Source organism: Apodemus sylvaticus, chromosome 7 (genome assembly GCF_947179515.1).
Source record: "Apodemus sylvaticus chromosome 7, mApoSyl1.1, whole genome shotgun sequence".
Classification (NCBI taxonomy): domain Eukaryota; kingdom Metazoa; phylum Chordata; class Mammalia; order Rodentia; family Muridae; genus Apodemus; species Apodemus sylvaticus.
In genome coordinates this window covers 63,915,067-63,941,841 of record NC_067478.1, presented here as the reverse complement: position 1 = coordinate 63,941,841, position 26,775 = coordinate 63,915,067, and the positions used below count along the sequence as shown (strand labels likewise).

At 46.8% G+C, this 26,775-nt stretch overlaps 2 protein-coding genes across 6 annotated transcripts in view; both read left to right on the top strand.

The window, feature by feature from the left end:
* The window catches only part of Dpp8 (dipeptidyl peptidase 8), a 53,406-nt gene extending 46,014 nt beyond the window's left edge, over positions 1-7,392 (top strand). For all 4 annotated transcript variants that reach the window (XM_052188026.1, XM_052188022.1, XM_052188025.1 and 1 more), the window contains 2 exons: positions 209-320; positions 3,973-7,392. In XM_052188026.1, the coding sequence (XP_052043986.1) occupies positions 209-320; positions 3,973-4,095 (235 nt within the window). In that variant the 3' untranslated portion in view covers positions 4,096-7,392. The remainder of the gene's footprint in view (positions 1-208; positions 321-3,972) is intronic.
* Positions 7,393-22,536: 15,144 nt separating this feature from the next.
* Igdcc4 (immunoglobulin superfamily DCC subclass member 4) overlaps positions 22,537-26,775 on the top strand; it is a 34,169-nt gene continuing 29,930 nt past the window's right edge. For both annotated transcript variants that reach the window (XM_052188021.1, XM_052188020.1), the window contains exon 1: positions 22,537-22,657. In XM_052188021.1, coding sequence (XP_052043981.1) covers positions 22,594-22,657 — 64 coding nt within the window. In that variant the 5' untranslated portion in view covers positions 22,537-22,593. The remainder of the gene's footprint in view (positions 22,658-26,775) is intronic.

Here is a 26,775-nt window from a genome sequence, read left to right as displayed (position 1 = left end):
GGCATGTTCTAGGAACACGTAGTGAGTGCTACTCAGATGCTGACGGTGCTGTTCTATTCATTACATGTAACCTCTGATCTTACAGGTTTAATACTGAAAACAGGGAGCCGTCCCCCAACAGTCCCTTACTGTCTGTAGGTTAAAGGACTTGGAGGTCAGTGGCACGCTCCTCTTCTATCCTAATCCTCTAATATTTTTATTCCTCTAGGCCAAACCGTCTACTCCTCTTACACGGGTTCTTGGATGAGAATGTTCACTTTGCACACACCAGTATATTGCTGAGTTTTTTAGTGAGGGCTGGAAAGCCCTATGACTTACAGGTAAGTTGTTCTGCATTTTCAAATTCAATATGGTGGTAAATACTGAAAAATTGCTCTGAAATCTAACAAAATGAGGAACAAGGCTAAGTAAGTGTCCAGCTGTGTCTGCCCTCTGCCTAAGAACACTAAAGTAATAAGCATAGCTACCAACCTTTAGCTGATAAAAATTATCATCTATAAAAACTATCACCAGGCTGGGCAGTGGTGGCACATGTCTTTAAGTTAATCCCAGCACTTGGGAGGCAGAGGCAGGAGGATTTCTGAGTTTGAGGCCAACCTGGTCTACAGAGTAAGTTCTAGGACAGCCAGGGCTACACAGTTCTCTGTGTAGGGTTTCTACCCTGTCTCAAAAAAAAAAAAAAAAAAATTCAGCTGAAGCCTATTCAAGTTATGTGACTTACACAGTGTTCATTCAGCCTATAGGAATGGAAATGACGACCAAACCCACTCACTGTCTTAACTTTTCTTCCTTTTTTTTTTTTTTTTTTTTTTTTTTTGAGACAGGGTTTCTCTGTGTAGCCTTGGCTGTCCTGGAACTGCCTCCCAAGCACTGGGATTAGAGGCATGCACCACCACCGCCCGGCTTTCTGTTCTCCCTTATAATGAGTGAAGAAATATTCTATGATTTTGTTTTAGTAATAGGGTTTTAAAGTCTTGATTGTGGAGCTGCAGTGGTGACTTACTGACACAACTGCCTGTAAATCCAGCTCCACCCTCTTCTGGTCTCCATGAACTCTTACATACAAATGGTGCAGATGCATTTATCCTCAGCACACACAAGAGAAATCTTTTTTTAGGGCTACCCTTTTTCATAGCTCCCTTATGCTAAGTAAATAAATATTTTGGAGAAGGTTTTAAGAGGAAGTGATTTCAACCAAGTGGAGTGTTACACACCTGTCATCTCAGCTCTTAGGAGATAGAGACAGGAAGATCAGAGGCACAATGCTACATAGCAGGTTAAAGGCTAGGCTACAAGAGATCCATCCCCCCAAAAAATACCTGTAATCCTGGGAACTGATCCAGGCTGCCAGCTTGAGGCCAGCCTGGGCTACATAATAAAACAGTTGTGAGTCATGGTCTCACCATATATCTCCCCCTTTTTGGAAGGGGAAGCCACCAACTACTGAGTCTCCTGCCTCAGCCTACATGTGTCACTGTGCTCAGTGTAGTGTGGAATACTGACAGACATAAAAGACACACACAGACAAGGCTTTGGGGTATGTAAAGGACATCTGAGATCAAACGGCTTGAAAACTGCTCCTGTAGACAAATGCCTCACAGTGTAACTGGGCAGTAATGTCAACCTATCAAAAGGAAAAGTAATGACCTATCAAAAGGAAAAGACAAGTATTTTTAATGAATATATTAAGAAACAAAAGAGACCAGTGCTGTGTACATAAACACATACACACACACACACACACACACACATATACACACACATACATTTAACCTTATGAAGAAAAGTTTGATCTAAGTTTAAGCGGAAGTAATGAGTTAGCCCTCAAACTAGCTTTTGTGGAAAGCTAAAGCAATATTTATAAAATTTTCATTCTCTGTCACATTAAAATCCATGTGATCCCTGGGCAGTGGTGACACACACCTTTAATCCCAGTACTTGAGAGGCAGAGACAGGCAGTTTTCTGATTTGAAGGCCAGTCTGGTCTACAGAGTGAGTTCCAGGACAGCCAGGGCTACACAGAGAAACCCTGTCTCGAAAAACCAAAAAAAAAAAAAAAAAATCTATTTGATCTTGAGCTAAAGACATAGCTCAGGGCTTAGAAGCAAGTAGATCTCAGTGAGTTGTAAAGGACTTGGGTTCAGTTCTCAGCATCAACATCATGGCTTGCAACCATCTGTCAAGATACACACATGATAGCTCCTACATACACACAGACAAAATGTTCATAGATGTAAATATGAAAAAAATTTAAGATTTATTTATGAGTACACTGTTGCTGTCTTCAGACACACCAGAAGAGGGCATTGGATCCCATTACAGATGGTCATGAGCTACTATGTGGTTTCTGGGAATTGAACTCAGGACCTCTGTAAGAAGAGTCAGTGCTCTTAACCCCTGAGTGCTCCAGCTCCCATGAAAAAAAAATTTAATCCATTGGTACTTTACCTGGAATATCAAATGAATCTTTTTGCACTTGTGTTGATACCTGAAAAATTCCACTTTAGTATTTCTCAGATATTAAATCTTTATTGTTATCACATTTTTGTTTTTTTTATGTGGAACATTGGTTATTTGGTTGGGCAAGGTTTTTTTGTTTGGATTTTTTTTTTTTTTTTGAGACATGGTCTCACCCTGAACCCTGGCTGACCTAGAACTCATTAAGTATACTTGGTTGGCCTTGAACTCACTGAGATCTACCTGCTTCTACTTCTTAAGTGCTAGGATTATAGGCACATGCCCCATGCCCATAATATATAGTCCCGCCCTACAGTAGTGTGCATCTGAGGTAGAGTGAACTGCTGGTTAAAGTACCACGTAGCATAAGGATTAAAGAGACATCTACCCCAGCTTCTAGTGTATGACATTTTTTACTACCACTTAAATGAGAATGCCTGTTTCTTTTTACTATGTCTGTGTGACAGAGACAACCATAGCTCCCAGGATAATAGTGTCTTACCTCATAGCATGCCGAATACCAGCCCTTGGACTAATTTTACATTGCTGAAGCAGCACAGTAAATCCAGTGAACAAAGCACATTCAAGCTATTTGTCTACAACATTTTTTAAGTAGCTTTTTGTGTTGTTTTGTTTTCAACAAGATTTCACTATGTAGATCAGGCCAGCCTTAAACTCATGGCCATCCTGCCTCTACCTCCCATGTGTTGGATTGAAGATAGTTTAGACCTTGTATGACCTTTGAAATGGTTTCCAAAGAGTCTTGGAAATCTACAGACTACTAAGCAATGAACCTATAAAGAATCATTCTGAAGCCTTATGAGTAGGTGTGTAAAGAAGAGCGAGGGCTGGAGAGATGGCTCAGCAGTTAAGAGCACCAACTGCTTTTTCAGAAGTCCTGAGTTCAATTCCCAGCAACCACATGGTGGCTCACAACCATCTGTAATGAGATCCAGTAATCTCTTCTGTGTATCTGAAGAGAATGACAGTGTACGCACATACATAAAATAAATATTAACTAAAAAACAAAAGAATCATAAGAGCCCTGGGATAATATGTTTTGTTTTTAAGATTTATTTAATTTTGTGTAGAAGTGCTCTATCTGCATGTACACCTGCATGCCAGAAGAGGGCATCAGATCCCATTACAGATGGTTATAAGCCATCGTGTGGTTACTGGGAATTGATCTCAGGACCTCAGGACCTCTAGATAAACAGGCAGTTCTTAACCACTGAACCATCTCTCCAGCCCCAGGATAATCTGTATTAATGTGATACTACAGAGAGGCATTGTTCCATATTGATAATCCAGTTAGAAACCTCTGGAAAACATCTTAGTTCATGGGAGCCAGAGTCAGGAGGATCTGGAGTTTGAGGCTATCCTTAGCTGAATGGTGGGCTGGGACTACATGAGACCCAGCCTCAAAAAGCAATATATAAGTAACTATGTTGAGAAAGCCTTAGAAGAGGGGTGTCACTAAACTTCCTCTTCTTACCTCTGCTCTTTGTTATGAAGATCTACCCTCAGGAGAGACACAGCATCAGAGTCCCTGAGTCTGGAGAACACTATGAACTGCACCTGCTCCACTACCTTCAGGAGAACCTTGGATCACGTATTGCTGCTCTGAAAGTGATGTAACTTTGACTCATGTAGAACTCGGTGTACACTGTCTAACCAAACAAGAAAGGCTAGCCAATAGAGAAGCCAGAGTTGATGAACCTACTTTTGTACCCGCCACATAAGATCTACTTCTGAAAGTAAATTTGGTGCCATGCAGACATCTGTAGTTCATGGATAGTAATCAAATACCTTAACCATGCACATAGAATTGAGTGACATGTTCCCAAGGGACTGAACAGTACCTGAGGATACTGAAGGAGTCAAGGCACCAGCGCCACATATTCAGACTAGGCTACTTTTACTTTACTAGCAGTATAAGCCTCTTGGACTTGATTAGTGGACTTTACAGTATACTCTGAGTTTGTTAAAATATGATGGTAGTAGTGATTGGTTTGGTCCAATTCCAGGATCTCTGACTAGTTATGGATTCAATAGCACTTATGTCTAATTGGATAGCCTCATCACTTGGGGTGTGCCCAGCATGCCATGAACTAAATACTATTAAGCTTTTGACTTTCTCAGTCATTAATAATTTTTCAAGGATAACTTAGTGGCCTCCTAAAGATACTTACTTGGTTGGGCTCTGACCAGTTTTTTAACCAATTTAAACAGCATCTAATGTAATTCTCCTTTTGCTTTAATATGATGGAGTGGGGTTTTCTTTCACATAAAGGCAAGTAACTAATGTAGCATGAGTTTAATCACAAGTCTCAAGATGGTGACAATTATAGGCAAAAAAATTTTAATCAAATTATTTGAGAGCTTGAAAATTAGCAGGCAAGTTTTTTTCTCCTTTTAGAAACAGAACATGTACACATTTACTTGTATTCTGAAAATATAATGGTGCCGTTTCTATTTGGCCTTTCCTTAAAGTGTTCCCTAGTTTCCAGGAGGTAAAAGGGTTACAGTAAGAAGGGGAGACCCTGGTGCAGCGAATGACCAGGAAGGACCAGGAGCAAGACTCTAAGAACTGAGCAGAAATAGTTCAACAGGAATACTCATGAGAAAAACCAGGGTAAATGTAAACCCCTGAGTGGCTGGGAACCAGAGCTAGGCAGTCAGGGTTTGCCAGCACAGCTACAGAGTCAACCTTCGGAGCGGTTACTTTTATAATTCCAGCTTTTTGTTATTTTTCCTTTTAACTTTAAAAACCTTACAAATCTAAACTTTAACTTTTTTATTTGAATGTAACTTAGATATCGCTAGCTTAAAATAAAAAGGTTTCCAGACCACTTCTTTGCCGTAAGCGAATCCCTGACAAACCTTGGCACTCTGTGTTGGAAGCCTGTCAACAGTTGTGTTACTCAGCCATACCACTCTCCTGCTCCAGCCTTCCTGCGTGGCCGGGGAGGGATGCATGAGCTTCCAAGTGCGGCTGCCACCTGCCCGTAGGCCCTGCAGGACTAGATGGGTCTCACTGCAGCCAGACACCTGTGGGTTTGCCCTCATTAATCACAAACCCCAGTGTCTACAGTTACCATAACTTAAAAATCACTCCAAGAAAAGTCGCTGTGTTTTTTTCTCACTGCCACATCAGATCCCTTTCCAAGAGAGCACAGTGAAGACAGGGACTGCCAGGTAGAGGTGGATGCTTCGAGAAGCCTGGAGATAAAGGGCCAGTGACCGTGGGCATCTGTCCTGGGAAGGGAGGGCTGGGTTTGCCAGCTGTGTATTTATGTTGTATGATAGATCCCTCACTTTTCTTATTGTCTATTTTGACTTCCATGCTTATGACATTTTTCTCGTGCCAAAATTTGTTTATATTTTTTAAGTTAAATTAAACTGATTTGGGTAACTTTCCTTCCCCTACAAAAGTATTTTCCCCATGACTTATGTCTATTTTGACTGTTAAGGGTGACATTTGCTTGATTAACTAGCCTCTAAAAGCTGCTTCTTACATTCTAGGTAGGCATGACATGAAATAGCTCCCAGCCATCCATTTGCTTTGTATGGAGACATCTTATTTTATGCAGACAAACCTTAGAAAACCTCGATAATCCTAGATTCTTTCTGCCTTCTCTCCGGCTGTCACAGGAGTGCATCTACAACTGTCCTTTAAATGCCTTCTTCTCTAAGAGGGAAAGTGCTCGACTCACAGAAGGTGGCTTGACCAGGCTTGCTTGTCAGCACCAGTGAGAAAGGCATCAGTCATTTGGAGCAATCAGAAGCCACTCTAACACTGTCCTCTCATTGGATGTCAGTGGAAGAGGCACGCATCCCTGAGAGTAGAGTGTGGTGGGAGCCAGAGAGCACTCAGTAAGGACCAAAGTGTGGGGTTTTCACAGGCTTGGTAGCAAGAGCTACTGTACGTTCAGAGCAGCAGGACTCATCCAGGACCCCAAGCACAAGAGCCTGCTCTCAGAAGCATGAGCTCATTTGTGTGGGGGAGACCAGAGCACACATTTCTAGAACAGTGAGCTTCCTGGGCATGTCAGGTGGTCTGCAGGCTTTTGTAAACTTTCCGTAAAGAACGCAGTTGCAATCAGAACAGGTGACTTGCAATCAGAGAACCAGCTACACGGTGGCTGGTTGTTATGAACCCAAAACAGTAGTCAAGGAAACTCCTCAGCTGCGATGCAAAGTACTCTTCATGCCCTTAGTCTGTATTTGGGCATGATGGCTTTTCCCATTCCTGGCTCCTCCAAAGCCTCACACAGAAAGATAAAGCCACAATGCACACTTGTTCCTTTAAAACCATGAGCCACCACATATGCGTGCGTTCAGGTACTTCCTGCCTTTACCACATGGTTCTCTCTGCTGTTGGGAGGATTCCAGTCAAACTTCCATTGCTACAGAATCATACATTTTCCAGCTGGAACAAATCTTTAACATAATCCAGTGCATTCATCTGCTGGGGTGAAAAAAAAGCCTATGTTCCAGAGAGAAAGAAACATACCCAGGACCCCACAGTTAGTACTCAGACCCAAGGTCCATCTGTGGCCTGTTTCATGGTAGCTATGTGATATTTAAGAAAGACATGGTTTTTTAAGAAGTATTTATTAATATATTCTGATAAAACATTTTAAAGAAAGCCACATAAAAATGGTTAATGTCCCCTTTCTAAATAAATGCTAAGCATGCTTATTAACGAAGCAGTACTAACGGGTATGTGGTGCTCTGAAGCTCATTTAAATCATTATATTAAATGTCTTCCTTGGTGACACGGAAGATAGACACACAGAACGTTTGTATAAGCCTAGGAACCCATCATCCTCCAAGAGCCTCAGCCAGGTCTACACTACGCATATGAGAGTATCTCCCAGCAGATGGAAGGAACTGGAAACATCCCAACTGTGGCCTTTCCAGCCCCACCCCTCCTCTCCTATCTGCCCTCCCCACTGTTCCAGAAGTCCCTTGCAAGCACAGAAGCTGTGTTTGTATGTTTGGTTTTAAGTAACCCTAATACAAATTTATGTTGTTTTCAGCATAATTGAGATTTGGGGCAGTGGAGGTCTTTGAGTTTAGCACATGAAGTGCCTGCTGTCTCAGCATGACCTGTACACGATCTGCATGTCTCTCTCAGTGAGCGGACGGGTCTCCTCCTTTTCAGCCCCACGGCTTTTAATCGTGTGATGTGAAGCATTAGTTTTGCTGCATTTTATTACAGGTTCTTGGTTGCAATAAAGATGCTGCTGAAATCACCTGGCTCCAGTGTTCCTTGCACCACCCCCATCTGTACAGTCTTGCTTTGATGACTCCACTTTGGAGTGTCTGATACCCAAGGCCATGTGCTTGCAATGGAGATGTTGGGGTTGGGGTGCAGGTGACATCATCATTAGACTACTTCCTGCTGATTAGAGTATTGTGTTCCTCGGAGCAAGCTTGATCTTCGACATCAGAATATCTAATTTCTTTGTGTTTGTTTCTTCCCTTCACACAACTACTTAACAGACCTCGACCAACAGCAACCAACAACCCATCCTATTGGGGCTCTAACATTTACATGCCCTCTGAAAAGTCCCCAGAACTCCAAACATCACACAGTTACAGAAACTTATCTGCGTCTGACAAAATCATGCCCCTGCTAGAGCACTAGGCAAATCACAGTCAGCTGCTGTGGACAGTGAAGCAGCCCCATGTCCCCAACCTGGGGTTAAAACAAAAACACTCTTACAATATTTCTGGGTTTTTTAAAGAAACCAAAATTCCAAAATTGTCACTACATGAATGCTTTGAGAATTTTGTGTAATGCTATAATGGAGAGCAGAGGAAAGTCAGTTCTTTATCTCCACCACATGGGTCCCAGAGACTGAACTTAGATGTATATCCTAAGGAACCCAGATACTAAAATATGTGCAAAAGCAATAAAATTCTAACAACTTGAGCCTAACAACTTATCAGGAAGATAGTTTACTACCTCTGAGCTGAATTTATCCAAGGGTTGCAAGACTGGCTCAACATATACAAATTAGCTAACAGGATGAAGAGTAAAAATCAGGTCCTTATGAAACACAGCTCAGTGGAAAGAGGTTCATTTTCCAGCACTAGAAAAAAAACCTACAGTTATCTCAAAATATGCTGGCAAGTATTTGATACAATCTAATATACCTGTGCCTTCGTGGTAAAAATCCTGAACACATTAGATATAGACCTTGCCAGGCAAGCATGAGGACCTGCATTTGATCTCCAGAACCCATGTAGGAAATCCAGCTGTGGTGGTCTAATGCTTGTTAATCCCAGCATCAGTAAGGCAGAGCCAACATAACCTACTTGGTGAGCTACAAGCCAACGAAAGACCTTATCTCTAAAGATACTGAGATGACTCAGAGACTATGAGAACTTGTAGAGCATGAGGACCCGAGTCCAGATCCCTAGAACCCACAGAAAAGCTGGGCATGGCAATGCACACTTGCAGTGGGCATTAGGAATAGAAACGGGCGGGTCCTGAGAGCTCTCTGGCTGGTCAGCCTCGCTGGAATGAGGAGATTCTGGTTCAGAGGGAAGCCCTGTCTGGAGTCAAAGAGGCAAGAATGATAGAGGAAGACACCCGAAGGCTTCCTCTGACCTCTGTGTGCATACACATAGCTATGCACACCCACATCCCATACATGCATGCACACAAGGTTGATCTCTCCTGAGGAAGACCTCCAGCCTCCTCAAGCACAGACACATGCATATGCACACACAGACACATACAGACACACAGAACCAAAGCAAAGTTGAACAAAAAGAGCAAAGCTGGAGGCACTACAATATCTGATCTCAACACAGCACAGCCATAGTAACCAGAATAGCACAGGGTTAGCAGAACAGACACAGAGGTCAAGAGAACAGAGCAGAGCACTGGGGTCCTTTCTCACTGCATCCCACTGAGGCTTTAAGCCAAGAGGAGTGCTTTCCTCAGCCTGTTTATTATTACAGTTGCCTGGGGAGCTTTTAAAAACTGTGGATGTCTGAGTTCTTCCTAGGATCAATTACATCAAAACCAAGAGGAGGGTCCTGCCATCATTTAATTTCTATAGACTCCCTAAGTGATCTTAACACGGAGGGAGAGTGAAGAGCCTCTGAGGTAGAACGTGAGCTCACACCAATTCTTCAAAATCAGCTAATCTGTTGTTTCACAGAGGAACTGAGGCTGTGCTGGAAAATGATTACACCTTAACCATGCCTGGCGGGGAAAGGGAAGGGGTAGAGAGGAATGAGACCTTATCTGTGGGGCTGGAGATGTGGCTCAGGGCACTGGCTCCTCTTCCAGAATATCTGGTTTAAATTCCCAGTGCCCATGTGGCAGCTTACAATTTTCTTTAACTCCAGGACACCCTCTGCTAGCTTCCACACATAGTAGGCATGTACATACTGCATGGACATACATGCAAAACCTACCTATACACATAAAAGTAAATAAAGCCTTTAAAGGAGAGGAAGGGAAGGCTCCTGCCCAGAACTACCTGCACAGTCTACCTCTACTGTAAGGAGCAATGTTCTACCAGGCCATAGCTCAGCAGAGCCATTTGCCAAAGGGAAGGAGTCTGTGTGGACCACAGAGAATGAGGGTTCTGGGTCTCTATCCGCCTCCATCCTGAGTAGCTGAGCTTTCATTCATCATGAATGAGGAAAACAGGGTTGTCTTAGTCACGGTTTCTATTTCTGCACAAACATCATGACCAAGAAAAAAGTTGGGGAGGAAAGGGTTTATTCAGCTTACACTTCCACATTGATGTTCATCACCAAAGGAAGTCAGGACTGGAACTCTAGCAGGTCAGGAAGCAGGAGTTGATGCAGAGGCCATGGAAGGATGTTACTGGCTTGTTTCCCCTGCCTTGCTCAGCCTGCTTTCTTATAGAACCCAAGACTACCAGCCCAGGATGGCACCACCCATAAGGGGCCCTCCCACCTTGATTGAGAAAATGCCCCACAGCTGGATCTCATGGAAGCACTTCCCCAACTGAAGCTCCTTTCTCTGTGATAACTCCAGCCTGTGTCAAGTTGACACAAAACCAGCCAGTACAAGGGTAAATGGAAAAAAAAACAAAACTCAAGCTGGAGGGATGGCACAGCGAGTAAAGAGCTCGCTGTGTGAGCATGAAGACCTGAGTTAAAATCTCAAGCACTCGCATGAACAGCCAGGCCGTTCAAAAAGGGGCCGCACCTCAGATGATAGGGTGGAAGGCCTTTAGAATAGCTCAGTTCAGAAAGTGCCTGCTGCACAAGCCCTACAAGCTGAGATCGAGCTCCAGAGCCCATTAAAGATGTAAGGAGAGAATCGACTCCGCAGGGCTGTCCTCTGACATGTTCACTGTGACAAGAGCACCTATACACACGTGTGCACCCACTGACAAACACATCACACACGTGCACCCACTCACACACACACATGTGCATCCACTGACAAACACATCACACACATGCACCCACTCACACACACGTGCATCCACTGACAAACACATCACACACATGCACCCACTCACACACGTGCATCCACTGACAAACACATCACACACGTGCACCCACTCACACACACACATGTGCATCCACTGACAAACACATCACACACATGCACCCACTCACACACACGTGCACCCACTGACAAACACATCACACACATGCACCCACTCACACACGTGCATCCACTGACAAACACATCACACACGTGCATCCACTGACAAACATCACACACATGCACCTACTCACACACGTGCACCCACTGAGAAACACATCACACACATGCACCCACTGACAACACATTATACACACACACATACACCAGAGAGAGAGAGAAAGAGAGAGAGAGAGAATGCTAGCCAAGCAAGGTGATGTGCACCTATAATCTCGCCCTTGGGAAGCTGAGGCAGGAGGATAGTGAGTCAGTTCGTGACCAGTCTGAACCACACAGCAGAACTGTGTTCTAAAAACTATGTCCCTAAATCCTAGAGGGAAAAAAATCTACTATTTGCAGCAAGAGTTTTGGTTTCTTTAAAAACTCAATTATGTTATAGGAATATGTTTTTGTTTTATTCCCAAGGGTAGGATAAGAGGCTGCTTCATAGCAGGTGATTATGATTTGCCTCGCACAAGCAGGGGTGTGGTTTTGCCACCTGAAGAGAGTTTATGTTTGAAATTCTGGGGACTCTGCAGAGCACATAAATGCAGGAGCCCCTAGAGGGTTTGGGGCCATGCTGAGAAAACAGCTGCTGCTCCAGGTTGCTGCTGCCACTCCGGGCTGCTGCTGCTGCCGTTTAACAAGGAGAAGAAGTTAAAGACAACCTGGTGAAGAAGATTAGACTTGCCCAAGGAGCTCAACGCCCCTAATCAGCAGGAAATAGTCTATTTTGTTGGTTGAAAGAGATCTATGCCCCCTTTCCCCTCTAACTTCCTTTCTACCCTACTTAGTGTTTGGGAAGGGTTGGTAGGGATGAGGTGGAATAACATTTGGAAGGATGGTAGATATAAAAACCCAATAAAATAACTCAAGAAATATGCCAACAGTTATTTTACTAAACTGTCATGTCAAACAGCCCTCTAACTATCATACATAGCCAAGGATTTGAGCTGCTTTCCCTGTCAGCCAGAGAAACTCTTTTGCGGTGGGCAGCAGTTAGAGCATAGACTCCTAGCTGGTTAAAGTGCTGAGATTAAGCAACTGGGTGCTCAGTCTAAGTGTAACATCGGCATCCAAACCCCTTTCTCCAAGGCTTGGGGAACGTTTCAGGGAAAACATAAGAGCTGTGAAGTGCTGTTCTCTGGACGTGGCCTATGGTCACTCGTGAACTCACGCCACTGTCTTTGTGCGCACAAGGTCAAGCCAGTTAAATTCCAGCATGGCTGTTAGAGAGAAAGCTCAGGGGTTAAGAGCCCTGTTGTTCTTCCCAACCAGAGGTTTCCTTCCCAGCCCACACACGACAATTGTGTCATAAGTATTAGGGAGGCAGAGGCAGGTGGATCTCTGAGTTCCAGGATAGCCAGGGCTACACACAGAAACTGTCTCAAGAAACAAACAAAAACAACAACCAAAATCTAAAACAACACCAACTACAGTCCCATGGGATCTGACACCTTCTGACCCTCACAGGTACCAAGCATGCACTCACTACACAAACTTACATACAACCTTAAAACACTCACACATATAAAAAAAAATTGCTTAAACCCAGCATAGACTGGGGAGGTCCCATCTATAGTTAGTGGCTGCTGAGTAAGAGAGCTTACTATTTGTGGGTTAGGTAGATTGCCCATTCTCCAGTGGGTAGCTCCATACTGATCTTTATGTGGTCAACAATAACTAGACTCGGTGAGTTGTTTAAAAAAAAAATGAAGTTGAGAGGGAGATGTGTAAATCAAAATGCATTGTAGGATTTGGAGATGATGGCTCCCAGGTTGGGAGCACTGGCTGCTCTTCTAGAGCACCCAGGTTCAATTCTCAGCACCTATATAGCAGCTCACAACTGTCTATAACTCCAGGTCCAGGGGATCCAGTGTCCTTTTCTGGCCTCCAAGGATACCAGGCACACACTGTGCACATATACACACACACATAAAACATAAACAAATGTTAAATTTAAAAAATGCACTATAGCCAACACTCAGAGGTAAGCAGATCTCTGAGTTTGAGGCCAACCTGGTCTACAGAGCAAGTTCCAGGACAGCCAGAGCTCTACAGAGAAACACTGTCTCTAAAATAAAAATTTAATTAATTAAAATAAAAATTAAATTGTACCGTATATATGTATCAAATTCTCAAAGAATAAATTAAAATATTGAAAAAATAATGAGGCAGGTAGTGGTGGTGCACACCTTTAACCCCAGCACTCAGGAGGCAGAGGCAGGTGGATCTCTATGAGTTCAAAGCCAGCCTGGTCTACAGAGGAACTGAACCTTTCCCCCCCCCCTCCATTTTTTGAGACCTGGTTTCTCTGTGTAGCTCTTAGCTGTCCTAAACTCTCTAAACTCTCTCTGTAGACCAGACTGGCCTTAAACTCACAGAGATCTGCCTGCCCCTGCCTCCCTAGTGCTAGGATTAAAGATGTCCACCACCATCATCCTACTGGGTTTCTTAAGTACTAAGCCATCTCTCTAGCCTTTGTTTTCAGGGTTTTTTGTTTGGTTTGGTTTGGTTTTGGTTTTTTGAGACAGCCCTCTGTATTTCCGGACTGTCCTGGAACTCACGCTGTAGACCAGGTTGGCCTCAAACTCAGAAATCTGCCTGTCTCTGCCTCCCAAGAGCCATTTGTTGTTGCTGTTGTTGTTGTTGTTGTTATTCAATGAGTACCCAGAAAAGGGCATGGGAATTGAACTCAGGACCTCTGGAAGAGTAGTCAGTGCTCTTAACCACCCAGCTACAACTTTAGTATTTTAACAGGGATTGTATTGAATTTCTAAGTCACCTTGCATAGTGTGAACTTTTTAACTTTTTTTGACCTCGAACTTCTAGTTCTCCTGCCTTCATCTCCCTGCAGAAAATGAACCACGGTGCCTGGTTCATTTGAATTGTTCTTATATCTTTGTGTTTATTTCTTCATTTTTGAGTATATGTGTCTGCACATACATGCCATGGCTAGCATGCAGAGGTCAGAGGACAACCTGCAAGAGTCTGCTCTCTCTTTCTGTTATGTGGGTCCTTGGATCAAACTCAGGTCCTCTGGCTTGGCATGAAGTCTCTTTATCCTGCAAACCATATCAAAAGCCCTTAATTACTTTTGTTTTAACCTTAGTTAAAAACATAGTCTGTAGATATGCCTTAGCGACAGAGAGAGCTTAACTCTCTACAAAACCCAAGATTCAGCCCCCAGCATCAAAAGGACCTTGTGAATGAGGTATATCTTTTTTTAAATTATTTATTTATTTTATGTATGTGAGTACACTAGAACTGTCTTCAGACACACCAGAAGAGGGCATTGGATCCCATTGCAGATAGATGATTGTGAGCCACCATGTGGTTGCTGGGATTTGAACTCAGGACCTCTGGAAGAGCTGCCAGTGCTCTTAAACTGAGCCATTTCTCCAGCTCCGAAAGAGGTATATCTTAAGAATCATGGAAATGTAATATTTGCTCGAGTTCCTGCCTAGCGCAAAGAGCGGGCTTTGGATAGGTCTTGGAGAAGGATCTTCTTGCCCAAGGGAGAGGGGGAGCATGGGATACAGAAAGCAACCGAACAGGGTGCTCGGTTCTCACCCTGCAGCTGTGATTCTGAGCGACCCCTCGGCTTCCCTCGCTGGGGAGTTCCGGAGTTAGCGCCGGTTTTCCAGACTTGTTCTGGGAGCTGCTGCAAGGCCAAACTGGAGTGCAGGAGGCAGTGCTTGGCGGGGATTTGTGAAGCCAGTTGGCTGTCGGCCAGTGGTCTGACCCCACCCCCTCACAGCTGCCAGTGGGGGAGCCTGTGTGTTATCCAAGAACTGGATGTAAGGCACAGCCACAGGGAGATGACAGATGCTGGGTGGGGGAAGGTCTGTGACTCAGCCTCTGGGATCTTGAGAGAGGCAGGATCTGGGCCATGAGAAAGGAAGACGAGGGTTCCAGAGGCTTCCATCGTAGTGACAGGACTCTGCCTGACCCCCATGCTGATCTCTCAGTATGTGCATTGCTTTGAATACTTTGAATCAAGTACCTCTAATTGTAAGGCCCTTGGTAGGAATGACACATTTCACCTCAACAGCAAGGGACACATCGTCCTCTCGAGACTTACTGCTGATATATGTATGTTGAGTTTCTGGACGGTGCCACGTAGGCATGTGAAGGTCAGGGGTCAAACTCAGGAGTCACCAAAGCGCATGTCAGGTTGGTTCTAGTTTCAGCTTCCCATCTCGTTGCATCTCGGCCTGGATCCTCACGCTTGCACGGGGCAGGTGCTCTATCCAGTAAGTCAGTGCCCCAGCCGACATGTTCAATTTGATCTTCACAGTTTTGATCTTCACAGTATGATAAGGATATTGGTTAGGTGCATTATTCTCCCAGTGTTTCCCCCCCTTCCCTTCTCCCTCGTGCTCCGACCCACGCTTGCTCCGGCCCATAGGTTTTTTATTTGTTTCTCATTGCAGATGGTTGTGAGCCACCATGTGGTTGCTGGGATTTGAACTCATGACCTCCGGAAGAGCAGTCAGTGTGCTCTTAACTGCTGAGCCATCTCACCAGTCCAGTCTTTCACTTTAAAGAGAAAAAATTGAAGCCCAGAGGAGTTATAGTTCTTTTTCGAAGTTGAAGGCCTTTGCATCTACAATGCAAAATGGGATGCTAACCCTGATCCCACAGGCTCACAGGAAACAATGGGACATGAGCTGTTATTCTAGGCTCAAGCTGGTGGGTCCAAGGATCAGGGCACTCTCTCTCTCCCTCTCTCTCTCTTTCTCTCTCTCTGCTCTCACTCTAGTAGTGGGGACAGATGGATAAACAGAAAGTCCCAGTGACAAACAAGGGAGATAAGCTGAGTGAACCCCTAAGAGGCAGAGGAGAAAGCAGTGAGGACTGTGGACTTGAACTTAGAGACTGACCATTTGTCCCTCTGATCCATTACCTTACTGTGTGACTTTAAGCAAATGAGTTAACTTCTCTGTGCTTTTATTCCTTCTTTCCACAGCATTGAGCTTTGCTGGTCTTGGAAATATTCCTCGCATCCTTGGGAGCTTTCCATGAGACCATTTGAAAATAATAGTATGTTTTGTTTTATTGATTAAAAAGTAAAACAGGGGCTGGAGAGATGGCTCAGGGGTTAGGAGCACCGACTGCTCTTCCAGAGATTCTGGTTTCAGTTCCCAAGAACCACATGGTGGCTCACAACCATCTGTAATGGGATCTGATGCCCTCTTTTGGTGTGTCTGAAAGCAGCAAAGGACAGTGTACTCCTAGGGGCTAGGGATTTAGCTCAGTTGAGCTATCAGTAGAGTAATTGCCTAGCAAGTGCAAGGCCCTGGGTTCTGGCCTCAGCTCTGGGGGGTGGGGGGAAGACAAATAAACAAATAAAATAAATAAATCTTAAAAAAATAAAGTAAAACTGGGAGAAAGCACTCCCTGCTACCTACTGATACAGGTGATACCACAGCGCCTTACCCCACCATGAAACCATTAAGGCTCATGTGGAATCAAAGTAGACTTTCTAGGGTTGGAGAGATGGCTCAGCAGGTAGGAGCACTGACTGCTCTTCCAGAGGTCCTGAGTTCAATTCCCAGCTCCTACATCGTGGCTCTCAATCATCTGTAATGGGATCTGAAGTCCTCTTCTGATGTGTCTGAAGACAGCGACAGTGTACTCACATACATAAAAATAAATAAACCTTTTTTAAAAAAAAGGCAGCTGATGTAATGACATAACGGATGGAGAGGAGGAACCCATGGGCTGAGGAGGTCCTGATGCTGTGTCAGCTGACATCTGCTGATGATGCTCATAAATTTGCTGTAGAAGAAAATAGCCACTGACCCTAGGAGCCATGGGCGCCATCCTGAGGCCCGGTCAGTTTGTCAGAAGCAAAAGAAATGAGGTTCATTTTAGAGCTGCCCTTTCACAAGAGCCGGCTAAAATACACACACACTTTACCTACAAGGTCACCACACAGAAGGCTCCCTCTCAGCTCCCAAAATTCCACAGAAACAGTTGATGACTGCAAACTTCCTAGACTGCTAAACAGAATGATTTTATAATGGAGAATTATTTCAGTATTTTAAAAGAATACATGAATAAAACAAGGGGGGGTTGACTCAGTGGGTAAAGGCGCTTGCCACCAAGCCTGATGTTCAATCCCCTCAACAGACAAAGGAGAGGGCTCTCTACCTGCACGCCGTGGTCTGTGCACCCACACACACAGGCAATAGAAACGTAAATGCAATTTGATTTTATTTTAACGATTTAGTTATTTTTATTTTTGTTTTGCATTGGTTTTCTGCCTGCATCTATGTCTGTGCGAGGGTGTCAGATCACTCGGAGCTGAATTACAGACAGCTCTGAGTAGGCATGTGGGTGCTGGGAACTTAACTTGGATCATCTAGAAGAACAGCCAGTGCTCTAACAGCTGAGCCATCTCTCCAGTCCCAGGAAATGTAATTTTAAAATGATAATAAATGACAATAATAATGCTAAAGCAGGTGCCATGTTTACTTTAAACATGTGACCTTTTTGCACTTCCTGGTTAGAAATGTCTAACATATCCTAGACCTCAGAGAGTCTCAAGGATGAAGTCAAAGCTCAGAGAGAAGAACAGAAGTCACCCAAGGCCACAGAGGCCAACAAGAAGCGCATTCCACTTCACTGTTCTGGGTCTGACTGCTCCAGGCCTGTCCACCCTCCTCGTCTCTCAAGCCTACAAGCCATGGAGAGAAGAGGTTCTCAACCTGTGTGTCGCGACCCCAAGGTGTTGAATGACCCTTTCACAGGGGTCATTTAAGACCATCAGAAAACACAGATATTTACATCATGATTTGTAACAGTAGCAAAATTACAGTTACTAAATAGCAACAAAAGTAATTTTATGGTTGGGGGTCACCACAAGAGGAACCGTATGAAAGTATTTCAGGATTAGGAAGATTGAGAACCACTTTCTAGAGTCTATGGATTTTTATTTTCTCTTTTTACTTCCTGGTTGAATCTGTGGTCTGCATATGCTAAGCACACACTCTGCCCCTGAGCTGCACCCCCAATGCTGAAATGGGAATATAGAAAAGTTAGCTGACCTTTTGGGTGGCTTGTGGAATTTACTTCTTTAGGCAGTGCCTTTGTTTACACTTTCATTCCTCAACTTAACTCTTCAACTGCCTTAGAAGAGGCAAGTGCACCTGTGCGGCAGCCCAGCCTCTGTTGGCTCCCCTGCTCCTGGGACTGTAAGTTCACACTTCCTGGGTTCTGCGTGCTAGATTTTTCTAGTAAACCCTTCCTGATTCACTAAGTCTGCCATGGGTGTCCTGACCCTGTTTCCAATCAAAACTGGTACAGCACAGAGCAATCTGACTGTGCTCACTAGCTCAAGCCCCATGCAGGGTGGCCAGGAACCTTCAGCTCGGTGCTCCCAACTAGAGCTGGTGCTCCCAACTAGAGCTGGTGCTCCCAACTAGAGCTGGTGCTCCCAACTAGAGCTGGGGTACATGTGCTGACAGCAGTGGATCTATCTTCTCCCCAACCCTCCCCCCTTTTTAAAACAACATATTTTATTTTTATCCATCATTTTATTTATTTACATTTCAAATGACATTCCCCTTCCCAGTTACCCCTCTACAAACCCCCATCCCATCCCCCCCCTTTGCCTCTATGAGGGTGCTCCTCCACCCACTCACCCACTCCCACCTCACACTTAAGCATCCCCCTATACTGGGTCATCGAGCCTCCAAAGGACCAAGGTCCTCCCGTCCCATTGATGCCTGACAAGGCCATCCTCTGCTGCATTTAAAAGGGGTACCTCTACCTGGGGTGTGTGTGTGTGTGTGTGTATGCATGACATGGGAAAAACTTATCCTCTTACTGTCACATGTGCTCTGTGGAATGTTCACACACAGACACACACACACACACACACACTAGATAGATGCATTTTTGTTTATTTTTTGTTTTGCTTTGTTTTGTTTTCAAGACAGGGTTTGCTCTGTAGACCAGGTTAGTTTCAAACTCAGAGATCTGCCTGCTTCTGCCTCCTGAGTGCTGGGATCAAATGTATGTATCACCACTGCCTTTTAATTCTTTAAAAGATTTATTTAGTGCACTGTAGCTGTCTTCAGATACACCAGAAGAGGACATTAGATGCCTTTATAGATGGCCATGTGCCACCATGCAGTTGCTGGGAATTGAACTCAGGACCTCTGGAAGAACAGCCAGTGCTCCTAACCACTGAGCCATCTCTCCAGCCCCCAGTAAATGTAATTTTTTAAAAAATGAAAACAAAGTAAAAAAAAAAGCAGGGAAGAAGAGCAGAGGAAGCTGCGAGACAGACATCTTCTACTTCGTTTTTGAGATGGTGGCACCCAGGCCAGCCTGGGCTTGAACTTATGTGTAGCTGAGGATCCTCTCACCTCTGCTTTGCGAGTGCTGGGATTACAGGCATGTATGACCAAGCATGCTGGGGACTGAACCCAGGGTTTCTTCAACAAGTGAGCTCCGTCCCCAGCTCCTGGAAGACTTCTTGACCCTGTAGTAGGGAAGAATGGACCTCAACTTGTGATGGCTCGGCAAAGCTTATCATCATCTCCACCTGCTCCTCCTCTCCCCCTCCTCCTTATGACTCCTCCTCCTCTTGTTCTTTTTTTTTCTCTTCTCAATTATAAGCATTGAACTTAGGGTCTCGGGTATGTTAGGCAAGAACTCTATTTCTAGGCAACATCCCCAGCTCTGGGCAAAGGTCTCAGGCTGGAAGAGAAGGGCTTAGTGTTGCTGGGGAGGGGTAAGCAGGCTGAGCAGTGCAGTAAGAGGCGGGGCTTCCTTCTGTGCTCTGAGGTGGAAGCCTGGGGGAAGAAGCCTGACAGAGCTGGGACAGGAACTAGCTGCTGTATGGACGAAAGCACACAAAGGCGAAAGGCCAGAAACAGCACGGCGGCAAGGGCACGCCATAGCAATCCAGGTAAGGAAGGTGGAGAAGCAGGTGGAGAGAGGCCAACGGTGAATGTATGATTTGATTTAGATTTGAGCTTCCAGGCCGTGGAGACCCCACTCAGCAGGTAAAGGTGCCCAGTGTGCAAAGCCTGAAGAGCTGAGTCAGCTCCTCAAACCCACGGAAAAGCCGAAGGGAAATTCCAAAGTTGTCCTCTGACCTCCAGGCTTGACCCCACACGAATCACACACACACACACACACACACACATTAATAATAATAATTCTAAATATTGGATCTGAGCTACAGGAAGGATGTTGGTTCTAGGAACCGAGACATCAGAGTCTGGAGGCGGCAGAAGGGATGGGAAGATCAGGATGTAAACTGCTGAGCAGGAGCTGGGAACTGGACCTGGCAAGTCTAGGGAGAAGGTTCAGGCTGGAGGTATCTCTTCAGCATCGCTAGTATAAAGATGAGAACCAATCCAAGCCCGAGGAACAGGAGATCTCTTGGTTTCAAGGGAGGAACAATCTAATGAAATGCTAATGACAGTCCTAGAATGAAATGGGGCTGAAGCAGGACAATTCCAGGTTCCCTTAGATTTGCTGAGTACAGACATCTGCTTCTGTGGCTCAGTTAGCTGAGTGCGTGCTTAACATGTGAGGAGCCCTGACTCCGTCCCCGGCTATCCTCAGCGGGGCGTGGTGCTGCACGCCTGTTGTCCCAGCGCTCCAGAGGTAGAGGCAAGGGGATCAGAGGCTCGAGGTCATCTTTACAGAATGGGTTTGAAGGCACAGGAACCCCAGCCTTAACTTCTCCCTCCCCAAAAGAGGCCGAGCTAACTGACAGCATATGAGCCAGGTTCTAAATGGTTCTAAATCATGGGAACACCAATAGAAATAAGAACAGGAGGACGGTAGCAATTTCTTTAAAAAAAATAATAAATAAAAATAAAAATAAAAATAAAAAAATACGTGTATGTATGTACTTGCATGAGTTTGTGTGCAGGAAAGCTCATACAAAATCCAGAAGAGGGCATCAAATTCATTGGAAATGGAGTTACAGATGGTTATTGCTGCTATATGGGTGCCAGGAACAGAGCCTAGGTCCTTTGTAAGGGCGGGAGGTACTCTAGCCACTGGGACACCTCTCTAGCCTCAAAATGCAAAGAGACAGAGACAGAGACAGAGGCAGAGGCAGAGGCAGAGACAGAGACAGAGATAGAGATGTGATTCATTTTTTATTATTTTAAATTATATCTAAGCCAGGCGGTGGTGGCGCATGCCTGTAATCCCAGCACTCTGGGAGGCAGAGGCAGGTGGATTTCTGAGTTCGAGGCCAGCCTGGTCTACAGAGTGAGTTCCAGGACAGCCAGGGCTATACAGAGATTATAATATATATATATATATATATATATATATATATATATATATATATATATATATATATATATATATATATATATATATATATAATTGTCTGCTTGTAGGTGCAGGTGCCACAGAGCCATTGGTGTCAGACCTCCTAGAGCTAGAGTTGTGGACTGATGTGGGTCGCCTGAATGGATATTGCAACCCAAACCTAGGTCCTCTGCAACCGTGATAAGCACTCTAACCACTGAGCCACCTCTCCAGTCCCAAACACTTCATTTTAAATAGCCATTTAGTGTGTATTTCTCTCCACAACCCAGTCTGACATTTGATTCCCTAGCTTTAGACATTGAGGCAACTAACCTGGCTAGCTCAGTTGGAAAAGAGGCAGTCCTGAAAAAGAGAAAGGCACAGTCAGCACAGTCAGAGTGGACCAATGGAGGGCCCAACACCATTAGCAGGCCCTGCACCTGCTGGTTTAAGCCTCCTATCCTTAAAGAGCCCCCGCTCCAAACTCCAATATTCCCAGTATGCAGGTATGTAAAATAGTGGTGAGCAAGTCTTCCTTGTCCCTCACAGCGGTGGAACACAGGACAGACTAGGTTGGCTACTGAGGAGTAAGGAAAGAAGCCAAGAGAATCCCTCAGAGTGGCATGGAAGAAGTAGCAGGGACCAGGGGCTGTGGTGTCCTCAGTGGGTCTGTTGGTGCAGCCTGCAGAGAGGCTAAGCAGGATTCAGGTCAGGGCGTGAGTTGGAAAGGACAGGTCTTGGTGAACTGGCCTCCATTGAGCCTGGAACAGAGGTGGAGGAGACCCTGAGGGTAGGGTCATGACAAGGGCAGGAAAGCAGAGATCCAGAGGCTCAGGCGAAAAGATGAACAGGAGCCTTAGGTGACCCTGCGAGCGGGAGGCTCCCGCGTGCTGAGTGAGCCGCAGAAGCAGGCTTGTGGCGCGCGGGCGCGTGTCCCCTGTGGTGCAGGGTGGCCACACCGGCGGGGCGCCCCCGCGTGGGCCGCTAGCCCAAGATGGCGATGGAGGGGCGGGCGAGCTGGCCGCGGCCCCGGCCCCCGCGCCGGCCCCCGCTCGGCCCCGGCCCCGGAGGCCGCGCCCCCGCCCGCGGCGCCGCGCCTCCCGGAGCCACTGACGCCCGGCGCGCCCTCCCCCGGCGGCGGCCCAGGCGCCCGGACGCGGCAGCAGCGGCCCGAGCCCGGCCCTATGGCGCGGGCGGACACGGGCCGCGGGCTCCTGACGCTGACCTTCTGCCTGCTGTCCGCGCGCGGTAAGGGCTCGGGTGGCCGCAGTCACGAGTGGGCGTCCCCGGCGCCCGCGATGCTTGCGCGCCGGGGACTGCGGGGGAACTTGCCCCCAGGGGGTGTGTGTCCTTGCTGTCCACAGCCTGGAACCATGCGTGTCCCCCTGCGCGTGGCCCTTGTGCTTGTGAGGTGTGCATGTGTGTATGTGTGTGTGTGTCGGGGTGGGGGTGTCCTGCGGGGGAACGTGTCCACAGCGCGTGCCTAAGGCGCCGGGTGGCATCACCAGCGCGCGGGTGGCTGCGGCGCGGGTGACTGCAAGCGGGGCATGCTTCTGCCCTGCCCGCACGCGTCTCGCGGTCGCGAGTGTGCCTGAGAGAGCGGGCGGGGCGGGAGTGTCCGCTTACACCTCCATTTGTGTCGGGTGCATGTGTAACTGGATGGGACTGAGCTAATATTTGGCCTTGGCTTTTGGGGAGTGTCCTTGCTCTTGGTGGGGGCGGCGGTAAGAAAAACCACACTCAACTTTGCCCAATGGGTGTGGCCCGTGGGGCCAGCTAGGGAGGTAGGGGAATGTGGGGGTGTTGTGGACCCAAACCCGGGGTTCGGGGCGGGGGAGGTTGGGGGAAGGGCAGGAAACCAGTTGCTTTGCTGAACGCATCCAACACTCGCTCTCTGGATGGGACGCGTGTCACTCCTGCCCCACCCCCAAGGGCGGACCAGGGAAGCGTGGACGAGGTCAGCAAGGCCCCCTCCAGTCCCCAGGTCCTAGTGTGTGGTAGGGTCACCGGTACGAATCACAATTGTTCATACCGAAGAAAGGGCTGAGAGAGAGACCGAAGTGTCCAAGTGTGTATGCCAAAGCTGTTTCTACCACCCCTGGCCCTCTCACTCTCAGTGGGGTGTGCATTTTGGGGACAGCCCAGGGAAGGTTAGGTGGTAGGGCCTGGAGGGGGATGGGCTGCCCGCTTTGTTCGATTACTTCTTGCCTTCCCTGCCGAGGGGGGAGTTAAGGATGTGTCCGGGGCGAGTCGGGGAGGGACTTGGCAGTGGGGGTGGGGAGGGGGATTTTTCTCCAGCTGCTGCGGCTTTCCAGAGAGACTGGGCCAGGCCACGTGGGAGGGAGGGAGGGAGGGAGGCTGGCGGGGGGGGGGGGGGAAGGAGCCTCTGCTGGGCCAACCTCAGGCCCATCTCCAGGAAAACAGCGGGTGGGAGAGTGCTGGAAACAGCTCGGACCCTAGTTCGCCCCGCAAGACACGCCCCTTTCTCTCTGTGACCGTGGACCGGACTGGGAGCCGATAGAAGCTCGGAGCGTGGGGCTGGGCTGCAGAAGTGGGAGGGCCGGAGCTGTCAGGTGAACGCTGAGCGGAGGAAATGTCAGAGAGGTGTCTGTCTTCGTGGAGCCCAAAGGATTAAGGAATAGTTGCACTTCCTCCCCCCCTCCTCCCCTCCTCCTCCCCTGCTCCTCTTCCTCCTCCTCCTCCTCCTCCCCCTCCTCCTCCCCCCTCGTCTTCCCAAAGCTCCAGGAATGAGGGATCCTGGCTGACAACCACACCCGCGCTTTATTAAATACTTCTGAGGCTTCAGGCCGGGACACCGAGGAGAGTGTTGGAGACTGGACACTTCTCCCCAGTGCACAGACTGTAAGGAGCGGGCATTGGGACTCTCCCTGGCTGCCACCTGAATGGCTACAGCAACTACTATTCTTGCCCTGGCTTCACCTCCTTTGAGTGTATAAACCTCTGCAGTCTGCAGACACCCCTATAGAGTGGAGGTCATCCATTCTTTTCACAGTATTTGCTGAGCACTCTTTATAAGTTAACATGTGCCTGATGCCCAGAATGTTGTGAATAAGGTCCTAGCCCAGACTGTCAGTCTAAGGGTCAGGGCAAGGGGCTGGGACTGACACGGTACTGCAGAAGACCAGGAAACGTTATGAAGAAAATGATGGAGAGAGGAAAAGCCAGCCCTGCAGAGGGAGGAGTCTCCCAGATCAAGCAGGGGGTGCCAACGCTGGGAGGCGATTTAGTTCACACCATTGCATCAAGCTAAATCTGGCTGGAGTTTAGCATATGGGGGTGGGAGTTGGGCGGGTGGGGGAGGGGTGGGCCTCGTGTCCAGAGAGGAGGGGAAGGAGGAAGCAAGTCCCAGCTCACAAGTGCAGTGTTGAAGTTTCTGACCTGAGACCCTCCTGCCCCACTGCAGGCAGGTTTTCAGAGTAGCTTTGCATCAGCTCACCGCAGCCGGTGTGGAGAATAGATAGCACAGGAAGCTAGGCAGGAAGCTACCCAGTCCTGGGGAAGAGGGGCTATACAGGAGAGAGTGGTGGTGGCCAGTAGAATAGTAGCTTGGGTGGCTGGATTCTAGAAATATTAAGCAAGTGGAATCAGTAGGGTGTGAGCACATATTGATGACTTTTTGTTATTTTATTATAGCTGTATGGGTGGTTTGCCTGAAATCACCTCTATGCACCGTGTGTGTGCCCAGTGCCTGTGCAAGCCAGCTGATAGCAGAGTCAGATGCACTGGAACTGGAGTTACAGTTGGTTGTGAGCTACCATGTGGGTGCTGGGCACTGAACCCAGGTGCTGGTGAAGAGTAGCCAGTGCTTGTAACCACCAAGGCAGCCCCTGTAGTGGGGTTTATACGGAGTGAGGAAGTCACACAATAGTCTTCCCAGTAAAGCCAACATGAGCAGAATGAAGGGCTGGTGCTAAGGACAGGTACGATGCCAGCGGCTGGCGAGGCTCCTGACATTGGCCTTGGGTCAAGGATTGGGGCTGTGAGCTCACAGGAGTGAGACCTCTGTCTGAAGTCAATGGTAGGAAACTGAGCTCTTTCACCATAAGAAGAAGCAGGGCTCCCCTTCCATTTGAGTTAGAATTTGGGGCTTGGGGAACCCAGAGAGCTCTGAGAACATAGGAAACTTTTCCTCACCTAGGAAGACCCCTCTATACTATCCCTTTCTCAGCCTTGACACTTAGGGGCCCACCATAGAGGCTTGCCACCAGAGGCAACACTGGAAGCTTTTTAAAAAATATATATGAAATATATATTTCATGGCCATTGGTATTTGCCTACATGTATATTTGGGTGAGGGTGGAATTATAGACAGTTGTGAACTGCCATGTGGGTGCCAAGACTTGACCCCTGGTCCTCTGGAAGAGCCATCTCTTCAGCTCTGGAACTTTCTTTTAATAGTGACTCTTTTTGGGGGAGGAGGGGGGAGAGTTCAAAACAGGGTTTCTCTGTGTAGTCCTGGAACTCACTCTGTAGACCAGGCTGTCCTGGAACTCAGAGACCCACCTGCCTCTGCCTCCTGAGTGCTGAAAGTGTACCACTACCACCTAGCTTTAATAGTAACTCTACTGTCATTTACCTAGACTTGTGATTTGTGTGTATTGTCATGACTTCATTAATCATATTTATATATAAATTTTTTCCTAAAAATGCCTTCTTCAAGGCCAGCCTGGTCTACAGAGTGAGTTCCAGGACAGTCAGGGCTACACAGAGAAAACCTGTCTTGAAAAAAAATCCAACTCAAAAAAAAAAAAATGCCTTCTTCAAGCTAAGGAATCTCATGATTACAGCATCATATAATGTCACCACTCAAAGAAACATAGGAAGCTAGGCATCATGATGCCTATGTATAACCCCAGTGCTTGAAAGACTGAGGCAGGAGGATTGCTATGAGGTCAGTAACAGCCTAAGCTATACAGTAACTCAACTTGCCCACTTCAAAAAAGATTTGCTTTGAGTTATTTTACAGATGAGACATCTGAGCAACTGCCTAGAGTTATGCATGCAGATAGGAACTGATCTGGAGCTAGACCGTCTCCTGGCTCTACTTTGTAAGGCAGACCAGCCCCTCTTCCAGGGATTTGGTGCACTCATAACAAGTTCATTGTCTCTGTACTTCTGCCTTCCATAAGCGAGGTTAGCAGATTTAGGCCTGAGTCTTCTCTCTGGTTGGTCCAAGGATATGGAATCCTTTTTTTGCCTACCTCCTACTTGCTTGCTCCAAAGGCTCTGAGGTACAGCAACTAAACTTGGAATTCCAGATGCAGAACAGATGTCATTGCCAGGCGTGCCTGGGGCTCCCAGGAGTGCAGGGGGAAGAATCTGTGGAGAAGATCCTAGCTTGATCA